The sequence below is a fragment of the Temnothorax americanus genome, unplaced genomic scaffold (assembly GCF_048541705.1).
Source record: "Temnothorax americanus isolate GAGA-0224 unplaced genomic scaffold, ASM4854170v1 Scaffold15, whole genome shotgun sequence".
NCBI classification, from domain to species: domain Eukaryota; kingdom Metazoa; phylum Arthropoda; class Insecta; order Hymenoptera; family Formicidae; genus Temnothorax; species Temnothorax americanus.
The window spans coordinates 1,372,347-1,395,600 of NW_027509286.1; the positions used below are offsets into that span (position 1 = coordinate 1,372,347).

The window sequence follows — 23,254 nt, forward strand, 5'->3', positions numbered from 1 at the left end:
TATATATATATATATATATATACACATGCACATATACGTACGTTCAGTTTACGTTATGCGGGAGAAATGGAAATAACGGACCGGAGCGAGGGTACAAACGTAATTTCCGCGCCACTTCCGACAAGGGTGCTCGTAAGCTTGTACTCATAGGTACTTCACAGGCGGTTCTCTCGACTCCGCAAACCTCATGTAACCTCGAAAACATATGTTTTCTAAAAAAAACAAGCCACGCAGCAGCGATGAATGCAATCTGGCAAATAGCCCCGATTTTCGTTTCTCTCGCGTCATAATAGCCTGCCAATATATTCCATACAAATTTTGCGTTAACTAAAGCGAATTTTGTATGCAGTTTCCGGTAAATAAAAGTGCCGCCCGAACTAAATTAGAACCGTAGTCATACTATTTTTTTTCACTTTTTTGTAAATGAGGAAAAAATTAATATTGATTTCCGACAGAAGTAAATTTATTCGCCGAATAAAAGAGATGAAAGAAACGTATTTTTAAATTGAAACTAAATTTTCGCATTTTGTTCTCTAAGATGTAAATAATATTGTTAGATACGGAACCAAAAACCGGATAAATTTTTAAATAAATTTTATTATTGTCATGTTGTAATACTCATGCTTGATATTGCATATATGTTAATTACATGTTACGCATACAATTATCTTGAAACTTGGTGAACATTCGTTTCAAGCCACTACACGCCAAGTTGGTAACTGAATATTGCTTGTGCCGGAAAATATATGCGTTTAAGTGATAGAAAACAATCCGACGGCAGAGAATGGCGACGACAAAGAGAAGGAGATGAAAAGAAGAAGAAAAAGCGAAGAAAAAGCAAAGAGGGAAGAGAGAGAGAGAGAGAGAGAGAGAGAGAGAGAGAGAGAGAGAGAGAGAGAGAGGCGCAGATTCGGATCCGGTTACCGAAGCAGGCGACGGTACAACAAAAAGCAATCCACCGAGTAAAATTGAATCTCGCCGGGGGTCGGTGTATTTAATGAAAGAGAAGAGAAGAGGCAGAGGATACCACCCCTCGCCGAAGATCAAGAGGGTCGGCCGCGTAGAAAAACGAAGTAGGTGGACAGAGGTACGGCGGAAAGGCAGGAAGAAGGATGAAAATAAGTAAGCGTCTCCGCGGTGAGGGCCTTAGTCGCGTCCTGAAGAGCAGATTTCCCGCTTTGTCGAATTTGCTTCTTCCTCGTTCCGCTCCTACATCGCCAAAGTACCAGCCGCGCTCTGACGAGTCCTTCGGCGATCGTTTCGAGCTCGAGAGGTCTTGCTGCAATCCGAAAGCGCACTCGAGATCACTTGAAAATAATCGAATTCTCTATATGGAGTCTCTATACTCGACACTCGACGATCGCGTAGAATTTCATATATTGGAAATCTCCTGTCAAATTGAAAATAAAAGACTCGGTGATTTACACTTCTTAATCCTCAATCTCTAGTTACTGTAATATCTGCGACTTCAGTTTTTCAATCATTTCGATGCGTCGAGAGCGCGTATTAGCTGTTTTTTTTTTTTCACGTATTGAAATGACGATCGTGTGTGTTTTCACGTCCTATACTTTTTTCAGATTTTTATATTGTTTTCAAATATTCTCAAATTATTTTACATCTCAATGTTCGAAAAATGTTGACGTTTTGAATTATCGAGTATGTTTGCAAGTTTTACAAGCGTGGGCGCGTATATACTACGTGAAAAGTATCGAAAAAAATATTTGAGACAAAAGTGGCGCTAGTAAAAATTTTATTTCACGCGACCCTGTGGATTTACAAATATTTGACATGCGTGTACGAGAACACAAAGATTTCCTTTTTCTAAATTGATGTTAAAGTTTTTTTTATTCTGCAAAATAAAAATAATCATATCAGGCCGCGGTGCACAAGAGACGTAATTCCGTGATTTACGTAAAGCCTCTCAGCATGACCAAATTTGTTTCTAAAGTCCACAGAGCTCCCGGCGAATGAGGGAATGCGATTCGGTGGAGGGTCATCCTGTTAATCCTCCGGAGACTTAATTCCGGGCCTCCGTAAATCTCGGTTAAGGTCTGTTTGATGGTAGCAGATAGCATAGCTCGCCCGGATTTAATTGAGATACGCAGTCGCTCTTAACACGCCTACCTGACTCCGTTAGTCGCTCTTATAAGTTTCGAAGTTTCGGAAACGCGCGTCGCTCGCGCTCTTAAGTTACGTCGATAGGTACTCCACTGTTCTTTGAGTGCTGTGTGAGCAACACTCCGCTGCGAGATCGATTTCCCTCGTTACGATGGCATCGGAGCATCGAGATGAAGACGACGTAATGCACTACTCGATTTTCAAATAATATATCAAATTAATTGTGACAAAAATCGTAATATGGGCGGTAAAAGTGAACGCAATAATAACAATTACAAGTTGTAAAACAAAAAAAATAAATAATGCGAAATCTGAAGTAGTTACATAATATTAGCGCAGAAATTGTAGAAATCTTTCAAAGATACTTGTTTGTATTTCGGGCGCGTTGTAGCGTGTGAGAGGAACATTTTAGGATGATAGAAGGACTGCAGCGCGCAAAGGAACGATGCGAGTTTTGCCCCTGAGAAACTGCAACGCCGAAGACTGCTACGATTTATTTAACTTTTTCTTCCTGCTACTTCCTGCGCACGTCTCATCGCGCTCGAGCAAACTCTTTCTCGTCTTGCTCGTCTTCGTAACTCGTGTTCGCGATGCTCTACTTCGGTTATCACGCAACCCGCTTGGTTTACGTTATCTTGGCAAAGGCAAGAAGCCTGTTTCTTTCCTTTATGAAACGAGGAAATGAGTGAGGGGGAAAGAAGGAAGTTAAATATTATGGTTTATTACAGCCAATAACGTATTTATTACAAAATTGCGTTTGTAAGTGAAAAACGTGAAAAAGCAGTTGAAAATAAGATAAATAAGATTTAAATTAAAAAGAATATTTTACGTAGAATAATTCACGTATCAATCACTTTTATAAAACCGTATTAGGTAATCAAAAAGCATATGAATTTAAAAAACAAAAACGTGAAATGCACAAAGTCATATCCTATAGAGTTACAATTGAAAGCTTAATAAATATAAAGAGATTTATAAGACATTTTATAATAAAAATCAGAATATTGTATAAAAAGGTGACTTTTCTCAGAATATAGAGACCGTTGCACGTTAACACAGTAATTCAATATCAGCATCAACGGATTATAAACTTAATCCTTGACAGTCAACTTTCTTAGTTTCTTTCCATGATAGAAAGGAGAATTTCGCGATGACTGTGTATTATGTCAAGTCTTAATCTCCGAGGTGGATTTTTCTCACGCCGCGCCGCAAGCAATGCAGTGCCAGTGCGGCGTATTTTTAATACACTACGACTTGCAGCTTAACGAACATTTCAGAGAGAGTACGTCGTGGCATTCTTTTTTATTTCCGTAACCAACGTTGATGTTACTTACTCGGATGAGATTGCTCTGCAACAAAAAGCCCCGGCTTTCAAATAAATATAGAGGGAAAAAAAGCACGATTGTGTGTGCATCTTTGCTATTAGATCACACAACGATAGAAATTTAACTTTTATCATTAAAAGGTTGCAACTTGAAAAAAAATTCTGTGTTTTCCGCTATGTTCAGCTTTTTTTCGTAGCAAACAAAAGAAGGCGAGAGTCGTAACGAATCTCAAGTAAAGATTTCGCAATTAAAATTTCCACGAAATTGAAGGAGGAAAGTAGCTAGGAATTTGTATAGAGAAATATATGACAATCCCGTACGAGATGTCCTAGGTATAAGAAATAATATAATCACTCACACGCGAGTTCTAGACGAGGAGGGAAGCAGAATGTGATAATGCACAATCTTATGCTCCTTTACGGCGAGCGTAAGTTACCGGAGGGTGAAGAGCTGTTTTGGATTTTAGGCGAGCAATGCCGATGAAGGAATGCATTTAGGGATTATACGACGCTATAATCTCGGAGACGAGTTAAGAGTTGATGGAGTTTACTTAATTTTATCATGACGCTCCGAAAGGATGCGCGTCCCTTTTCCTCAACGTATCCTAGTCGGGGCTGACGTGCTCGGTTCTTGAAAGCTTTTGAGCCCTCGCGCTAAAGTTCCTCCGTCTAGGCCACGTTATTTACCTTTATAAGAGACGACAAGGCGCCGCGCCCCGCCCCGCCCCGCCCGTTCGACCCGAGTCTTTTCTTCTCGCGAAACGCGCACGAAAGGATAGAGAGAAAAGAAATATCAGAAAGCGAGGTACCGGCGGGAAAATGTAAACGCGTGACGCAGCGAAAGAAAAGTCTCGACAAACTCCTTTCAGGCTTTCCCCGCGAGAAACGAGAGTAACGTCAACTGGGTTTGATTAATTCGTTGAGATTTCTTATATGAGACGTGTATTTTAATAAAGTAACAATTCCACGAAAATTGCGTCACATTGTAAATTCGTCAAGTCCCAATATGGAAATACTAATATATAAAAATACTTAAAAAAAAAAAAAATATTCCACAGACTTTCGGCGGTCAAGATAAAATTCAAGAAATTCGGGATTTTTGAGATGTAAAATAATAAGATGCTAAATTTAAGAAAAGTTCTAAATGCATTAAATGCTGTTTCCAATTCAAGTGAGCAATGAACACAACGAAAAATAATGAATGTAACGATGGGATAATTACGTGTAATTCGAGACCACCGCGTGGTGCGTGAGAAATGCGTCGCTATACGCGAGATAAAAGTAAATTGAACGAAAAATCGCGATAGTGGCTGCACTTGCCAGAAAATTCGTGGTTTACCGGCGAACGATTCGCCATCAAAGTGAGATCTCTTTGAGCACTTTCCATGGTGCTCGTCGATATTCCCGCCCGTTCGATAGCACTCTGTGATACGTATAAACAATGGCTCGATCCATGTCCAAGGGCTTTCCGATAGATTTGGATCTCGAGCACGTGGTTGGAGTGAAAATGCTCCAATTGACAAAATGGATTGCCGATACTATAATACAGCGGTCATGCAAGCTTTGCAGATCGGATATACGAATATAAAAACGTAACCGTCGAATGAAATGTGAAGAGGGTACGCGTATCATTTTTTTTAAAATTGGAAATCAAATAAAATTAAAATCAAATTAAATTACATGACGTTGTTTAAGTCATATATATATTGTTTATCGCGTTCATGCTCTGGAAGATTAAAGCTCGAGGGAGGGTGCTTTAGTTGACGTTCAACACACGTTGGATTTTCGGAAAAATGAGATCAATTTTGTTTTATTAAATTGATTCGATTACCGTCATCAATTTATTTACCGACAATAATTGAAATTTTTTGAACGAATGCAATACTTCATCTGATCGTTCTCGATAAAAATATAACGCATGAAAATTCCAAGTACCGATGAACTGACTTGTATTTGCAGGTGTCGAGACTCCTCCCAGCAATGATTCAGTACGCTTGGAGCCCGATCCGCTCGTGAATGGTGCCGGTGCGCTCTACGTCGCCGCCACGTGTGCTTGCGCCTTAATTCTGGTCGTCGGCAGTGTCGCTAGCGCGTTATACATCCGCAACAGCAAGGCTCGCGTTCAAGAATCTCAGTGAGTAAGATTTGATATCAACGGATATATTATATTTAATCGACAAAAAATTAAACAGCGCGTATAACAGAACCCTGCGTATTTAATATTAACTGTATCTTCATCTATATGTTTCTGCTACTATTGTTTCCGCATTTAAACTGTCCGTTTAAACTTTTCTATTAAAAATGGAAAATATTAAGAACGAGAGTTTTTGAGATGTGAGCGAAGTAAGCGGCTTGTCGGAGTCGGTCCTACAGAAATTCCTCGTCTTAATCTTTGCTTCGTTAGAATTAACAAAGCGCGCATTATTAAAAACGCGGCGGTAAAAAAGTACCGAGATAGTAATAAATTCGACAAAAAAACACGTTACCGGTGAAACGCGGTTTTTCGAGCGACGTCCACGGTGGAAAGAAAACCGACACGAGGGAATATAACGTGGACGCCATCCGGGTTTCTCATTCTGCCGCTTATTAAATTCGCGTTTCTAAGGATTTTTGTGCGCTCGGTCGCACACGAAAATAAACGCTCGGGGGGAAAAAAGATTTTCATCACGTAAGACATTGTCGTAGGACGCGTCGTAAATGCGGCTTTTCCGCCGCGCTCTCATTTTCGGCGAGTCACTCGAGCGAAAAGTATCGCGCGGGCGCGAGTTTCACGACGACCTCGCGAATTTTCTGCCGAATACGAGAGACGTATACTCGGCGCTGCGACCGCAAAACCGCGGGTCGTAGGAGGAGGAAGGGCGTGGGGCGGGGGCGAAGGGAGAGCGACAGAAAGATTTCCGCACCCCCGCGGGAAATTCGCGTGGATAAGCTGGATAGGAGGAACTCGTCCGAATGAAATATCCTTTCAATAAGCCGCCGGTGATCCGTCGGCTGCTTGGCACGGCAGCCGACATTTTATTGCATAGCTATGCGCACTCCCTTTCTCGTATCCGGGGACTTCTGCGGGAGAGAATGTAAGGAGGATGTTAGGGGTCGGAGAAGATCCGCTTTTACCTCTCTTCCCATATTCGTGCTCATCTCTCCTTTTTGCTCGTCGGCCGACCTTTATCGCGTGTATGTACCAACTTGAATCTCGAGTGGACTCAATTGCAATATACTTTCTCAAATTAATAACACGTTCGACTTTCTTCAATACGCTATACACGCGTTATTGTTGTTCAATTCAATATTCTTAAAAATCCTCCATTTTTTGTTGTCCTCTGTTTTTTATTTAAAGTACGAAAATCTTTTTTGTTTTGTACTTATAACGTGAATTTTTATTATGATAAAATAAAATAACTTTTATAAATGTTTCTAATTTTTTTCGTGTTTAAAGTATTTTAAATCTTTTTTTCTAATCTTTTAATAAGATTGTCCCTCCTTTTTCCATCGGCCGGAGCCAATTGTCCTTGCTCGAATGTACTGAGCCCTCTGAAAATCTTCACCGTGAATTTTTCTCGTTAAACGAGAAGCGGATCGTGTTTTAGCGTCATTACCCTCATTAACGGTGAATATTATGCGAAAACTTCTTTCCGCTACCTTTAAAGTTCGATCGTTACTTTCACTGTAATTATTTTATACTTTAGCACGTCGAGTGTTCCATTCCAGTGCCTCTATTTCAGGAGGTGCATAACCGAAGAACTTGAACGAGATAGAAACCATGCCATGCTCTGCCAGGGAGTTAGGGATAGAAACAAAGCTACTCTCTTGCCTCGCTTTACTGCCGTTTCCTTCTCTTCCCCCATTGTTTGTCTCAAAGAGGGAAAATTGTCTTTTACCCGGATATTTATTAGCTCTTTTGATGTTCTCCAGTGCGAATTTTTCTCGTTAAATGATAAGGAGAAGAGATTTGCTCTTTCTACGAACTTCGCCAGTATTATTACACATTTATACTTCGTACACGAAACTACTTATTGCAGCCTTTCTTTCATGATAATAATATCATTATTTAAAATATTTACTAATCGTATATGACAGAAAACTTTTCGATATACAGATACATCAGATAAAGCATCGGTATATATTTATATACAGATGGATCGAAAAGTTTTTTTGTTATCTGTGACGAGTGATTGGTAAATATTTTGAAATAATAATGTTATTGTGATATATATATATAAATACTCTCGACAAAGTTATAATTGGTTTTAAAGGCTAAAAGAATCCGTTTCTCGTTGTCCCAATCAATCTCTACATTGGGTATCTCTACAATCGCGAAGAAACGCGCAATGTATAGGAAGATATATTACCTTTATTACGTCCAGCGTTATTTTACGCTGGAGATTGAAATATTACACGGCGATCTGTCGCGCAATTGAAATCAATATCCCACTGCGTGGCACTGACCGCGGCATACGAAAAAGAAAGCAACAGATGTTTCGCTCGAACAAACAACGCACAATTGGCCCGGTGCGTGACGCGAATGCGATCGTCCGTAACAATGCGATCTCGCGTCGGAAGATGCGGAAGACATCAAATATTTATCGCATGGCAAAGTGGCCTTTATAAGAAACCCAGGGGTGGAGCGCACCCTCATTTTATATCATCTTTCGCTCTTTTTTTTACGCTCTCCTCCCGAGACGTATAGGCCCAATTGTCTCTCCCGGGATATATTAGCTCTTTTGAGGCTCTCCACCCCGATAACACGCGGAGAAACGTCTGGATCTTTGCTTTCCTTGCTTTCTCTTTCTCTTTCTCTCTTTCTTTCTCCCCTGTGCCTTATTCTAACGTCTCCACCGTGTTTGACGTACATCCCCGCCGGCAGATAAAACTGCAGATTTTACATCCGTATACGCTCGAGCGAACACGGCCCTTCTTCTTGATGCTGCAGTCGAACTGCACACGATGTACGAAAGGCGCCTTCGAGATTCGGCAAGCAGCGAAAAGTTTTCTCAGGAGTTACGCCACTCGCGAAACTCGTGTCGGGACTTTGCTGCAGTCTTCCAACTTTTCGATTCCCTCCTATCCGATGAGATGTTTATTTTTGTGTTTTTTTGGTATTGACTCGATTGGCTCTTACGTAATTCTGTACACGCACGTTGGGGTTTCTCTTTTTTTTTTTTTTTATGAGAATTTTTTTCTTTTACAATGAAATTATTGACTCGTTAATTCGTAAAAACGCTTATTTATAAAATATCATATACCGATTCGTGTTTTAGCGCCATTACCCAAGAAATATATATATAAGTTATATATAAAATGTAAAGATGTTCAGAATACTCGATCGCACATCCGTTCTCTTTCACAGCTTATCAGATTGTATCAAAAGTTAGCTCGTCTTCGATAATACTGCGGCGAACACGTCGTCGGTTTCGTCATAAATTCTCAATGGAAATTTCAGCGCAAATACTTGCTCGCGAGTTACGAAAGTGATATTACTTTCCGAACGACACTTTAACGTTTCTGTTCCTGGCGGGAGGGCTCGGTTTCGCAGGTACAGACGGATTCGTCGGAAGTCGATCTGGTCGCGAAACGTTTCCGTAAGGGTCGCGTAAAAATAAACGGGCACGAACGAGCAAACCGGGGATATTTGAAATCGATGGCTGTACGCGTTTTTCCATCGTTCGTCTTTTTAGCGAAATACGTTCGGCGCGGCAGATTTACATGCACGAAATGGCCAATAAATCTCTAAAAATATCCTCTTCTATTTCTCGCTGGTATTTTTCAGTCGTCATTCCGTCTTTTTCCTTTTTTTTTCCTTTTTCCCCGCTTGTGTCTCTGGAAATATTGCCCTTATTTTAATAGACCGACCTGTTTCGAAAATTCTTGTTCTATAGTAATCGGTACTTTAATTTTAGAATAAAAATGAGCGAGAATTATTTCGGTGCATGTTTATATAATTTTGATGTAAATTATGATAGGTCCTAAAGACTACGCTCTTTGTAGCTTAAGACTTTATAATTATTCTATTGCCAATAATCTAAAGTCTAGCTCCATTCTATTTTTATTGATTTAAATGTTTTTTTGTTTATGTTGAAACTATTGTATTTTCTGCTAAACCATATTAAACTCGCATTACAGAAATGAGGAACAGATAGAAGTCAAAATGAGTACAGTTGTAAAATTAGATCAGTAATTTAGAAGAGAGAAAAATACATTGAACTTAAATCGAAAATACAGGAGCAGTTTCTTATGTTAAAGTTGAATTGATGCGTTTTCTTGCGAAAGATCGTTGACGGTATACGAGAGAGAAAAAGAGAAAGACAGAGATGATCATTTAGAGCTTTTCGGGAGCTCATCCGGGATGAGATGTAAATCCTCCTAAAGATAGAGAGTGAGTACTCGAGGAACTTCTTGTCGAAGATAATTCCTCGTCGGGGGTAATGTAAAGGGCCGCGGGACGGAGTATACTGAAATATGCATGATAATGCACCATTCTTCCCACTTATGCTCTTCTATCTTTTGCTTGAGAGAAGTGTATATATATACGTCGGACTTTATAAAGTGACCGTCTATCTTATAAACGATGTTGTAATTTGAACTGCGTTTATCTCGACATATTGCTGCCTGAGCAGCATCCCACGGGGAAGAGCTTTGCTAAAAGAGGCTATTACGCGGTGATCCCCAGGCGAAATTAAAGCAGTTAAATTAGCGGTTACGCGGTGTGGATTTTCTGATCCTATAACAATGGAGCCTTATAAATACGCGATATGCAGCGATGCGTTATTCAATAAAAGGGTAGAGAAGTTTTGAAAAACATTACTTCAAATTTAGTTCGCGAATATTGAAGTTTGAATATATTTTTAGAAAAGAGTAAGCGAGAGAGAAAATTGTAACAAAATGTTTGAATCATATACGCGTGGTATTTTTTTATAAATTACAGCTAGGTAATTTCTAGCTGTAACTGGACTTTGTAAAAGTCAGACAGCTGTTCTCCGATAGTCGATTGTAACGTAACGTATTAGAGAAACTAATTAATATTTGTGAATCTGAAAAAAAAAAAACGTAATATTTCATTTGCGCGCTATTCAAAAGCGCCCTGCGCAAGATTATCGCGCAAAATAATCCTCTCGACGTCCAAAATCGACGTCGGATTCTCGGATTTGCGGAAGAGACTTTTGGCGCAGCGTGTTAAAATTTTGTTTCAGCGAAATCGTCTCGCGGTGGAATCCGGAGCTCCGTGACAATTACTCGAGCACCCGCTTACCCGGTTTCGCGCCATTGTAACGATAATTAACTCGGGTGTAACAATCGCGTTCGCTACAGAGATTCCTTTCGTCCTTTCAGGAAAACTCTGCCCTGCTGCAGTTACTCCGCGGCCGACACCGGTGGCCTGGCCAGGAGTTCCGTTTTAGTTAGGGTCGACCCACGGCCCGGAAGCGCGAATTCCGGAAGTTACGCCACCATCGCCGACCTCGAGCCGCTGTACGCGAGGCCATGCGGTTCCAGAGCCAGTTACTACGCGGCGAGCCACGTGACGCATCTCAGCCAGGTATGCGACGACACGATTTCGCGGATGGAAAAGCGACATCGTCAGTCCGAAGTTATAAAGTGCATATACGAAGTATTGAGACTATCATTTTATTTCATATACAATTATAATTTTATGATGTTTTCTTTCACCGCTTGACACTATTATATTACATAAATTAGACCTATTGTTAACCTAAAGTTTCAAAAGCGCATTTCTGAATTAATTTAGAGCTAATCCTTTTTTTATTATCATTGATATCGATACTCTTTGAAAAATTTAAATGTTTTACTTGCCAGAGTATTAATTAAAATTTTAATTCTTAAAATAATGAATAATAAATTAGGAGAGTGTAATTCGAGTAATTATCTGAATTTGTCATCCATAGTTTCTCTTTCTATCTTTTCGATAGATGGATATTCAAGTTTTGCGATATTAAGGTAAATGTACCAATTCCTGGACACTTAAGATTAACTAATAAGTTGTAACGCGAATTAAAATAAAAGAATCAAAGATAAAAATATTTTTCTTGCATTATATTTTCATTTTTAATTTTAGTTCGCATTATACTTATTTAAGAACTAAAATGATAAAGGTGTCCATCAGACATAGGTACATGTCCGGGCATTGATATATTTACCTTATTTGTTGTTTCTTTTCGCGCGCACTCTTGATTTTTCTAATCGCGACGAAACAGCCCGTGAAACAGATTCGACGACGAACGCGAAACTCGTACCGCGCATCAGGAAATCCGATTTTCCCCCGGTCGTTCCTTCCACTTCACTCTATCGCGAACTCCTCCGCGTCTGCCGCACCGACTACCGGAAGCGGAAGCGGCGCGCGAGACGGCTCCTCCTCTCGTCTCATCCCGCATCCCGTCCTATACCGTCTCGTCTCGTCTCGTCCCGTATACACAACGAGTGCCGCGCCTCGCAACTTTATCGAGTTTGCGGCCGAGCGAGCCGCTTTCCACGGACAACTTTGGCGCGCCCAACCCTTTCCAGTCCTATACGGCTCTTTATTCAGCGATTCTAAACCTGCCGACTTACAACTCTCATCCCTCCATCCCGAGAAGGGGAAAAGGTCTACGCGTGTAGTGCCTTAGTCGCTTCTACAGCTTCTACTTTCGTCTTCTCGAGCATGCCGGCCGATTTCTTGCGTTTCGAGCAAACGGAATTTCTCTCTTTCTCTCTTTTTCCCTAGGCTCTTTTTGCTCGCTTCTGTCGTTGCTTTGACACAACTGCTGTTCGCGCCTTTGATCCCCTTTTATACCTTTGAGCTCGCGTTTGGGAAAACGAAACGTTTGGCCCATCGAGCGCTTCGTTGGATCCGTTTCTTCAAGAATTGAAGGTTTTCAACGTGGCGTTCAACGATACTTACCGGCCCGTTATTTTGTGCTTGACTTCATCAACATTTGGTTAAACTAATTATTCTTTTTTCTATCATACCCTATTATCGTCTCAATGATAACATTTGATTAGTATAATATTAAAATACTAGGATAAAAATTGCGCTTTGCGGATCAAAAGTTATAGCAAAATATATGTTATATTTTATAATATAAAATATTATAAAATTATTGTTGTTATATTAGATATCTATATAATATAAATATACATAATCTGCGGTCTTTCCGGAATTTATTATTTTTATAGTACCTAATATAAATCGATATTTTCTGTTTAAGCAAAAATGTAGTATCAGGTAAATGCCACGTCGAAAGCTGATAATTTATAGGACTATCTTTATAGGAAGATAAAGCAATGTTTTCGTACGTAATCTTCGCGCGTAACGCGGCATTTGTACATACAGCGACATTTACGAGCAAAAGTGGTAAAGGTCGATTTCAATAACCGGCTGTACGCGCAATCGCCGCGTGTCACGGTCCGCCGCTTCGTTTTAACTACCGTTTCGAAGCACGCGCTATTATCCGCCGCTATTACTCGCCATCCACCGAAGAGTATCTTCCCCGCAAAGTGCGGGCAGTCAAAGAGCGGCGCGAGGGTCGCGCGAAAATGTCGAATAAATATGAGATCGCGCGTCGCCGGAGCGTTCGCGCTATTCTCGCCGGTACAAGCGTTTTGCATTAATTTCCCCGGGAAAAAGAAACACGGTTTCTGGATAACCGCACCTGCACTTTGTCGAGCGCGAGAGAAAGAGAGAAAGAGAATGCGTCGGCGCAGGCAGGGGTTACACACACCCACACACATGGGGGTTACAGCGGTCTCCGATGTTGATGCCGGCGATGCCGGCACTCGCCCTCCTCAGACGCGGTACGCACCGAAAGGAGGAGGACGCGAGAGGGCGAGGCTCAGCAGCGAGGGAAACAGCAGAGAGAGACGGAGAAAGAGAGAAAGAGAGAGAGAGAGAGAGAGAGAGAGAGAGAGAGAGAGAGAGAGAGAGAGAGAGAGAGAGAGAGAGAGAAGGAGAGGGAGGGAAGAGAAAGGGGGAGAGGGAGTGGAAGTAAGTCCTGTGATTGTTTCGGCTTTGATCTTGGATCAATTTACCGGGTATACGCGCGTATGTGCCCGAACCCTCCGACGCGACGCTCCGTCTCGAACGCAACCAACCCTATGAACGTGCACACAGAGGCGTCCTCAGAGTCGGCATATCACCTACGCGGTTCACGCTCACGTACATACACCGGGGCACGTACGCACGTACACGTACCGACGACCGATTGATGTAGCCGTGAACCTTCGTGAAAACCTTACCCTCACCACGGCCCTTAGCCATCCCCATCCCGAAGGCGCCTCACGGACCGACCGACCGACCGACTGACGTAAACCAGCGACAGCGTCTTACCCCACACCCTGTAAAACGATACGCTTGAGATCCCATTGCTGGGGAAGCCATTACCTTGACGCTGTCTATATATCGGAGGAAACGATCTTCGGCACGAGGACAAATACACATCTTCTTTCCACTCTCCCCGGATCCTCCGCCGCGCCGCCGCCACGGATTTCCGCGCGCGAGAGAGTCGGGCGCAGCGAAATGGCGGAATAGCCTGACGACCCGGCATTTTCCACATGGCCTGCCCTGCCCGGGGACACCGATACTCGGGGCGTTTTTTTTTCCCTCGTAAAAGTTGCAAGCGCCTCCGTTGCGATGATCGCGATTGAGATAACCGCGGCCATGTGTTTGTCGATGTTCCATTTGATCCGCGCATTTCGCACTCGTATAATAGCGAGCAATTAATTGCCTAAGGTGGCAAATTAAATCCAAGAAGTCTAACCCTTTCGTACGCGTAGATTGACCCACGCTTTTTATTTTCTCGTGAAGGAAATTTTGCTTGACCGTCGAGTTTTTGTTTTGAAAATATTACACACGAGATATAAATCGAGAAATATCTTCTCATATGCTAATTCCTAAAAGTGTTTTACATTTAAGTAAAATCCTTTTTTTCTTAAACTTTTTGTTAAAACTCCCAGTTAAATTGGTGCTGAGTGCAGTTTACTTTAAAAAAAAAAAAAAAAAAAACGAGCGTGTGTCTAGCAGTTTATCTTGTAAATCGCTCGAGGCGATACTCGGTAGTTCACATCGGTAATAATTTGCAGCTGATTAAAAACGTGTAATTATCCAAGACAGTAATAGAATTTACAAAATTGCAGGCGGCGCTGCAGTCGCACCGTCGATTGGATTATCAATTACAATTCATATATCATTATATTAGTTAACCGTCGTGTGTTACATTAGTTACGCGGGGTTACGTAAAAGCTGATTCTTCGATTTAATTAAATCTCACGGCCGCGGAGTTTCGTTCCGTCGTGCCGAGCCGGGGCGCGGGCGCTTTAATCGAGGGAGACGGAAAATCGTATTATTAAATCGGCGGGGTCGAATTAAAAGTGCTCTGGGCATGTCGAGCGTGGTAGTCTGAAAACGAAGCTTTTAGAGCGCCTTCCAGCGGGTCGAAGCGAACGAACGAACAAAAACGTACGAATGAGTGAACGAACGAACGTGATGTTTGACGAAAGCCTTTCGGTAAATAAATCAAATTGCTGCACCGCGCGCTATAGATGAGCTAAAAACGCTTCGCCCGTGGCGCTATATACACGTTCGATACTACGATTTTGATTCCGTAATGTAAATAGCGAAGTAATATCCATTACTATAGATTCGTGAAAAATTTCGCATAGTCACCATCAGACGTATATATCTTCTATTATTTTTCTGCTGCGATCGATAAATAAGTCATGCGCGCAGCGAATTATTCGATTTCAAATCGCACAACTCACGATTTTTGTTTCAAATTCCAGAACTCTAGCCACGAGTTGTTAACAGCTTAATCGGTTTATTTCGCTTGTATATTGATGAACCCTCGGAACTGCCGATATTAATCAATTTTTTTTGCTGAATGCAATGGTCGCACGCAATCATCCGGCGTAATATTTAATCAGGAATCATTTCAAGTTTCAGATTAATTACGTTAGAAAATTACCGTGATGGGGGAAAGAATATATAAAACTTAAATTCTTAATCCTAATAATCTAATTTATATTTATAGCTTCGTTACGCAATAGCGAATTCCATTCGCACCTTCGGCGCGTCGGGCGCGCGTCCCCGCCCGGCAATTTCCACCTCGCTCATCACATTTTTATCGGGAAACGAAAAAAAAAGCACACGCGAGCGCATATACATTGGCGCCGCCGAGCCCCGCGGGGGAAAAAGAAGAAAATATAACCGCTAGGGGGGAAAAGCGAGATCGACGAATCGCGCGATTCGTTCTCGCGTTCGAGCTCGCCCGTTGTTCACGTTGAAAACAACGTTCGCCAGACGCGCCGCGCCGCGCCGCGCCGACACAATTCGTCTCTGCAATAATCACAGACCCCGATAAGCCGCGGAATTAGCCGCGGTGTTTGCATTTTCACCGAGCATCCCGCGCTATCCGGGAATTTCGTAAATAATTTCCGAGAGACCACTCCGGACCGCCCCCCCCCCCCCCCCGTCCACGGAACCAACCCCGGAACGGCGTTATCCGTCCATTCGAACCTACCGCGCCGACGCCGTCGCCGCACCCCTTTCTCGAATCCAATATATCGCCCGGTAATTTCGCGCCTTCGCGGCGCGGTCGCAATCGACGTGTTTTGAACTGGTTTTCCGTCGTCTTCTTTCCTTTTTTTTTTTTTTTTTTTTTTCATTGCCCGCCGTGTCTCCATCCTGTCCCTCCACGCTCGTCCCTTCCGCGTCTATGCGCGCGTGTGCGTACGTCCAAATGGAATGGGCGGGGGTCGAAGGCAAAACTCCGGAAAATTGAAATTAATGAATAGTCACCCCTCCCGTGCGCGCGCGCGTAGCTTTCTCGCGTTTTACGTCGGCTCCGATGGAAATCCGTCTGGCGAACAAAGAGGGCCGCGCGCGGCGATGCTATAACGACCCCCGACGGGGGGAGAATTCTTCCCTGCGCGTCCCCCGGAGGACCCGCGCGAGGTCTCGTCCGCGTCACCTTACACACGACAAATGCCTTTTTAATGAATCCCCGCCTGATGAGGTTTTTTTCGGAAGTTATGAATTATGCAGGCGCGCCCCCGCGCGCGATTGAGAATTTAAACGACAGCGGGCCCGGGTTGTTAACTACTAACATATAAATAATCGCGTGGTCCCATTTCTCATCGCAAGATGACAATCGCAATTTTTCACTTTTTGCAGGCTTTTGCAATTTCGTCCTGGAATGAAGAACTCACATCTTTTCCGGAAAATGATTTAAATGATCGCTGGATCAACGAGAATATATCTGTTTAAGATAAAATAGAAAGTTCTTCTTTGTATCGTTATTATTACTATTACTATAGCTTCAATTTTTTTATTCAGTCATCAGTAAATTTGTTACTTTTACGTACGTTTGTAATATCCTTTGTAACAGATTTTTCATTTTTATCGAATTCAACGGAATTTTTTTTAGAAAATATGTACTATTGATTGATTTTTAGTCGACCGATCCATGTGAGAAGGCCAGGGCACTCGCGATATCGAGATCGGCGTTATACTGCCGTACTCTCGTGCAGGAGGGTACTTTCGGTCGCGTATATAAAGGAACTTTGGAGATAGCCGGACGAGAGCAAGAAGTCATCATAAAGACAGTCACAGGTGAGACTTAATTTTAAAAATATTCGATATCACGTTAATGCACAATTATGTATACAGTGCAACGTATCAAGTCGCATTTATTACAGATTTTTTTTAAGGAATACTGTAGTTTTGTTAGTTAATCATTTTAATTTGATTAAAGCAATTGGTTTAATATATTAAATTAAATTTGCGAAAAATTGTGATTTTCTTACATGTTTCACATCTCTTCCAGAAAATGATTTAAACGATCGCTGGGATCAACGAGAATATCTGTTTAAGATAAAATAGAAAGTTATTATATCCACCATCGGCTATTCGTATAATTCCATATGATTGGATAGAGCAATGTTTAATACTTGAATATAATCGTCAAATAATTGCGAGTCGACTTTTATACTTATTTTATTGTAGAAATAATTTACAAATGTTTATAAAATGATTTTCATTTAGATAGACAATTTCACAAAACAAAAGAGATAAGCTTATTTTATTGAAAAATAATTAAAGTCATACGTTTATTTTATCAGAATAATAATTTTAATTATAAGTTTGGACTTTGATTATTTCATTTATTTTAATTATTAGATACATTGCCATTTGTTAAAAATATTTTTTAGATATATAAGAGCGACAGGAAAAGAAAAATAGTTTTCTGACAAAACAAATGTTCAATTCCGATATGATTGCTTTACTTACAAGTATCATTGATACTCGATAATACTGGTTTGTTTCAGAAGTTGCATCCGCTTACCAAGCCTCTCTGTTGGTCGTGGAAGGCTCGCAACTGGCTGGATTAGTTCATACAAACATCGCCTCTTTGGCGGCCGCTTGTCTGGACAGTTCGTGCCCTTTATTGGCTTATACGAGCACGCCCGGTGAGCTAAACCTGAAGGTCTACCTTACGGATGGAAATCACCATCCGGTGACTAGAGACTTGGTGCACATTGGTGCGCAAGTCGCTAGAGCTGGGGCGTTCCTTCACGGGCGAGGTCTGCTGCACAGGTCAGTTGATCTAAAGTATTATCCTGATTATCCACGTCTCCATTACAGCGTTAAAATCAGTGACGAATAATATTGCGTGTTATCGCAAATTATCATATTTCCTCTTCTCTGGTACGATCGTAAAGACTTCAAGTAATTTTCAAACTTAAAATAAAAACACAATAGTTCATTAGTAAATTTCTCAGACAAAATTATTACATTGCATTGAATAAAACTATTTCTGATAATTAACGATTATATATTATTACATCAGGCACTGATTAAATAATTTACTGAATATAGAATAAAGTAAGTTATTGTTGCTATTTCTCAGAGCTACCATTAAAGATAACGTTAATGTCCCTCGCGATGTACGAGGTTTGCCTACCACGAATATCGCCAAAACGTCAACGATAATTTTCATCTTAGAATCGATAATTTCCAGGGATATCGCTGCCAGAAATTGCATAATCGAACCGGGCAGCCTTCGTGTGAGACTAGCTGATGCTGCCCTGGCTCGAGATCTCTTCCCTCAAGACTATCATTGTCTCGGCGATAACGAGAACCGACCCATACGCTGGATGGCCCTAGAGAGTCTCCAGCGCAACGAATACAGCACGGCGACCGACGTGGTACGATCCCAATTTATATACGCAGACATGAATCAAAACTGTGTTGCCTTCTTTTCGTTTCGTGGCAAATCTAAATAAATATATTAAACATATATCTGGTATATATATATATATATATATATATATATATATACCGGCAAATAATGAGATTCCTAATAAAATTCTGAAGAAAATTGTAGATTGTTTTATATTTACAATTTTGTACATATTAAAATTCACGCTTTAAAATAAAAATATATATAGTTATAAAAAATACGTGCATATTAAATCAAAACTTGTGTCTTTTTACTTGAACGACTAAAAAATAAAAGTTATGTTGTAATTGTATCATATCAAATCATTTTGTACAAAAATACGATGTTCGACTGAAATATTTTCTTTGCTTTCAAGTGGTCCTTCGGGGTTTTCCTATGGGAACTGGCGACACTGGGTCAACAGCCGTACGTAGAAGTGGACCCGTTCGAGATGATGGCGTGTCTCCGAGACGGATATCGGCTCGCTCAGCCGAGACCTTGTCCCGATGAGCTCTTCGCCTGTATGGAAGCCTGCTGGCTCAGTCCCTCCAGGGATCGACCAACCATGCCGCAGCTGCTCGCCTATTTGCAAGATTTTCACGATGCGCTCGGCGGTTTCATTTAAATCGTCTGTCCGCAAATCGTCGATCGCAACCCGATCTGGCATCGTTCGAAGGACCGACAGCGCGCGTACCGTCATCGATTCAGACTTATCGATTGCACAGCTGATTAAATTCGACAATTAGAAACGTATTTGGAATCCTATTGTAAGTTGCGAACGGTCGGATGACGAACGCTGTCGCGATCTGAAACGCCCATTCCGAAACGCCGAAAGTACGTCCACTAAGTTCGCAATCAAATCGAAAGTTACGAAGGAAGAATAGAATCAAAGTCGCATGGAATTGAATGTCGCTGCCCATTTGCAACACACTGCCCTTATCGATAGGTATATCCGTTGCAACTATGATACGTACCGATAATTATATATCTATTCCAAGTTGATCGTGAATCAAAGTAGAATATTAGCGAGAGAAGTCGCGGAAAAAAAAAACTAAATCGACACGGACACATCCGTCCATAGTAGTTAAAACGCATATACATGAAGTGTAATCGTTCGCATTTGAGCGATCCATGCAGAAATCCGGTTAATATCGCGCGAAAGAGCCTTATCTTCGATATTACAAAATGTGGAAACAAGTCTTTTTTTTCTTAGTTCTTGACTAAGCAAAGCAAATTTGCCAAGTAATGAACCAATGAAGAAATTAAATGCACAATGTATAGAAGCCATCGAACATCTAGGTGTTCTTTTTTAATTTAAATAAGACACATTCAAATTAATATTACATAAATTTACAAAATCACATAGACACTCAAACACGTAGCCAATTTCTACGCGAACGATATTTCATAAGGCTTGCCAAGAAATGGAGATCGTTCCTAGTACATTCTTCTTCCTAAGAAAATCTCATTTTATATATACTTGGTTAAATTCATTTGAAAATATATCTTACAAAGATCTTATAATTCGCTGATGCGGCTTTTGCCTGCGCCAGCTCTACAATCTGGGCGCAAAATGCGCCTGTGGCGTGGCTATTCTTTATTCTTTCGACACTGTTGTAACGCGAGATTCAGGCGAATGAATAGAAATGCCGTTTCTCCCATCTGCTTTAATTAGCGTCTGTAAACAGATCGCCGTCTCAAATTTTGAATTAACTTGACTTAATTTAATTAATAAGTGATGGATAAAAGGTATGCATTCAGTTCAATGAGGAAAGCTCCTTGGCTTTTTCAGCGTTTCGCGAGAACGTAAGAATGAGACGAAGGAAAATAGCGTAGCAGTCGAGACGAACAAAATTTCTAAAATTATTATAAGGAATGCATACTGCAGAAGTATACGTTTTTTTATTCGTATTAATGTACATCTAGGAAATAAGATACATCGGAACGAAAGTAAAACGTTAAAGATCGATAAATCTTTTTTAAACAATCGCGCCGTGAAAGAATCGTATTTCTTATTAAAATATTATAATGTATACAGGCCGAAATTTATTACGTGGAAAATTCTAATATCCTCTAACAGTGGAATAATTTTGTATTTCTGAGAGTACGACAATATTAATATACTAATAAAATTATGTAACGAGTTTTTTGATACACACGCGCATATACACGCGTTCGTTACATAAGACGGCTATAAACGTGCAAGATCGGTTAATTAGGTCAGTTGGTTTCATTCATTCCGCTTCGCGCCGCTATCGGGCCTGCACGTTTTTTCTGTCAAACTGCCATGCGCAAGTTTTCCGCTACGAAATTGTCCCGACGAACGTCACATAAACCAAGCGCGCAAGAAAGGCTCAAACGCGTGCATACGACCCGATCGAGTCCCGCTCGATCGTTATTCATTAACAATCGTGATTGCGCAACCTCGAATAATTGCGAACCGGAACGATGGAGAGTGCGGCAAAAGCGAAGCTCCGAACACTTATTAGGAATCCTATTGTTGTATCTGGATATTCGGTGAACACACGTTGTTCCGTAAATGGGCGGTCGAACTATACGTACTTTTGTAGTTAGGTACCTATTAGCTACGCTGCGAAAAGCCACTTCGAATTCCCGTGACTCGCGCCAACAACAAGCTCGAATCTTGCAAAATCGATGCTGGATCTTAATGTCAGGTCTCAGGGGGAAAATGGCCCCGCGCACAAAATTATCTCGATTCCTACCTCGACGCTCGATCCTTTCGATTGCACCGTCGACTCGCAATGATCTCTCGTGTTGACAGTGTAAAAAGCGTTAAATAATTGAACAATAATATTTATTAAAAGAAACAAAAGTTAGCTTAGTTTGATGGGATTATTCGTCAAAGGAAAATGCAATGGTTCCAAAATATCTTTTTAAATCACTGAAATCTGTTCATAGCTAACATTGCGAAAAGATGTTGACACAAGTAAATTTTATTTGGATATTATAATGGATATTGATCAAAGCTAAATATTTATTTAGTGACATTATTTATACATTTTATTCAGTATTCAGTAAAAGGACAATATATATAGAATAAGAATAAATATAATAAAAATAAAATATAGAATGTATATATATATATATATATATATATATATATATATATATAATGTGTATATATATATATATACATTCTATATTTTAAAATTTAAATTGTATTGCTAAATGGGACGTTCTTTCAAATGAAATATGCCATCATTGATGTTAAATCGATATTTAACATTTTCCTTTGTCATTTGAATTTTTACAAGGTGTTATTTTATTGTTTGTTGTAAATATAAAATTACCACAGATGTCAGCGACGAACACGGTGAAAGGTTTCGCCATGACATTTCCATCGTAGAAAGACATTACCGAGGGAAATGGAGTTAGAACCTGCTGGCTGGCTGCTTCTGACGGTTAAAAGATATAATTAACATTTACTTTAACATTATAAAAAAATAAGGATATATTTATTAATATATTTATTAATTTTTTAATTTGATTTTATTAAGTATACTGGTCTAGGTGCACCTAAATACTGTTTGTATCACTAAAATTGTACTTCGCAAAGTGAGTCGCTCTAAACATTATATTACACATTCTATGTGTAATTCTAACATAACGTTGACATACCAAAGCGTATTACATCGCATTAGTTCAATTGCGCTCCATATCTTTTCTGTTGCAAGCGCAATTGCGCAAGTATAGTAGCTAAAGTTGATAAGGCGTACGAACGAGACGAGGGACTAGAAAACACGTTTATCGATGTATTAAACACATACGCAATACTGATCTCACAGGATAAAATTAAACTATGCAGGAGAGCCACTTTGCAGCGCGTACAACAGGATATTCTAGATTCACCGCCTTTCCTTTTAACAGCAGATTCTTTTACGTTAAGATTAGAGAATGCAACGTCGATTAATATCGAATATTACATTTCCCATTTCTTTTTAATATTAACTATTTTTGTCTTTAGATTCCGAACAAACAAATTTTGAAACTGACCGTGTCCGAAGCCTCATTACATATAACAGGTATTCGATCTTTTGTGTTGTAATAAAGCTTCAAGACGCGTTAAATAATAGGCACTAAAAATGGAAGCAAAAATGTAGTGTAACTTGCCCCGTGGAATTGTTTGTTAAGGGGAAAACGCGATGGCAGAATAACTTCGTAAACTCGCGTTCGCACTCATTTAAGCAATCTGTTTATTCGTGCTCGTTCGCGTTCGTATCCTTTGTCTAGATTCGGCTTCATGCGAGTAACAGGTGCAAATCGAAAACGAGCGAAGATTACGCATTTGCGGCGCGAGGCATACGTAAGATACTTTTTAAATGTACTCGATGTGTAAATGTCGCATGTTCCTGACCACGACCAGAAACTTTATCTCGCACTCGTCTTTTACTCATCGTTTCCTGCTCCCCTTTCCCTTTCTTCCCTTAATCCGCTCTGTCGATTTACCGCGCAAACCACGTTACGAGGACGACTCTCACGATTTGTCTCGTACTGCTGTCAGACGCATCTACTAATTATCGATATTGCTATTTAATAACTATCGCTCGCTATACTATTTATCGCGACGCTCTAAAGTCGCGCGTTTAAA

At 40.6% G+C, this 23,254-nt stretch overlaps 1 protein-coding gene across 3 annotated transcripts in view; it reads left to right on the forward strand.

The window, feature by feature from the left end:
* Positions 1-22,918, forward strand: part of LOC143895110 (tyrosine-protein kinase Dnt) — a 77,941-nt gene extending 55,023 nt beyond the window's left edge. For all 3 annotated transcript variants that reach the window (XM_077401947.1, XM_077401948.1, XM_077401946.1), the window contains 6 exons: positions 5,402-5,576; positions 10,769-10,973; positions 16,880-17,036; positions 17,753-18,020; positions 18,445-18,631; positions 19,022-22,918. In XM_077401947.1, coding sequence (XP_077258073.1) covers positions 5,402-5,576; positions 10,769-10,973; positions 16,880-17,036; positions 17,753-18,020; positions 18,445-18,631; positions 19,022-19,270 — 1,241 coding nt within the window. In that variant the 3' untranslated portion in view covers positions 19,271-22,918. The remainder of the gene's footprint in view (positions 1-5,401; positions 5,577-10,768; positions 10,974-16,879; positions 17,037-17,752; positions 18,021-18,444; positions 18,632-19,021) is intronic.
* The last annotated feature ends 336 nt before the right edge of the window (positions 22,919-23,254 follow it).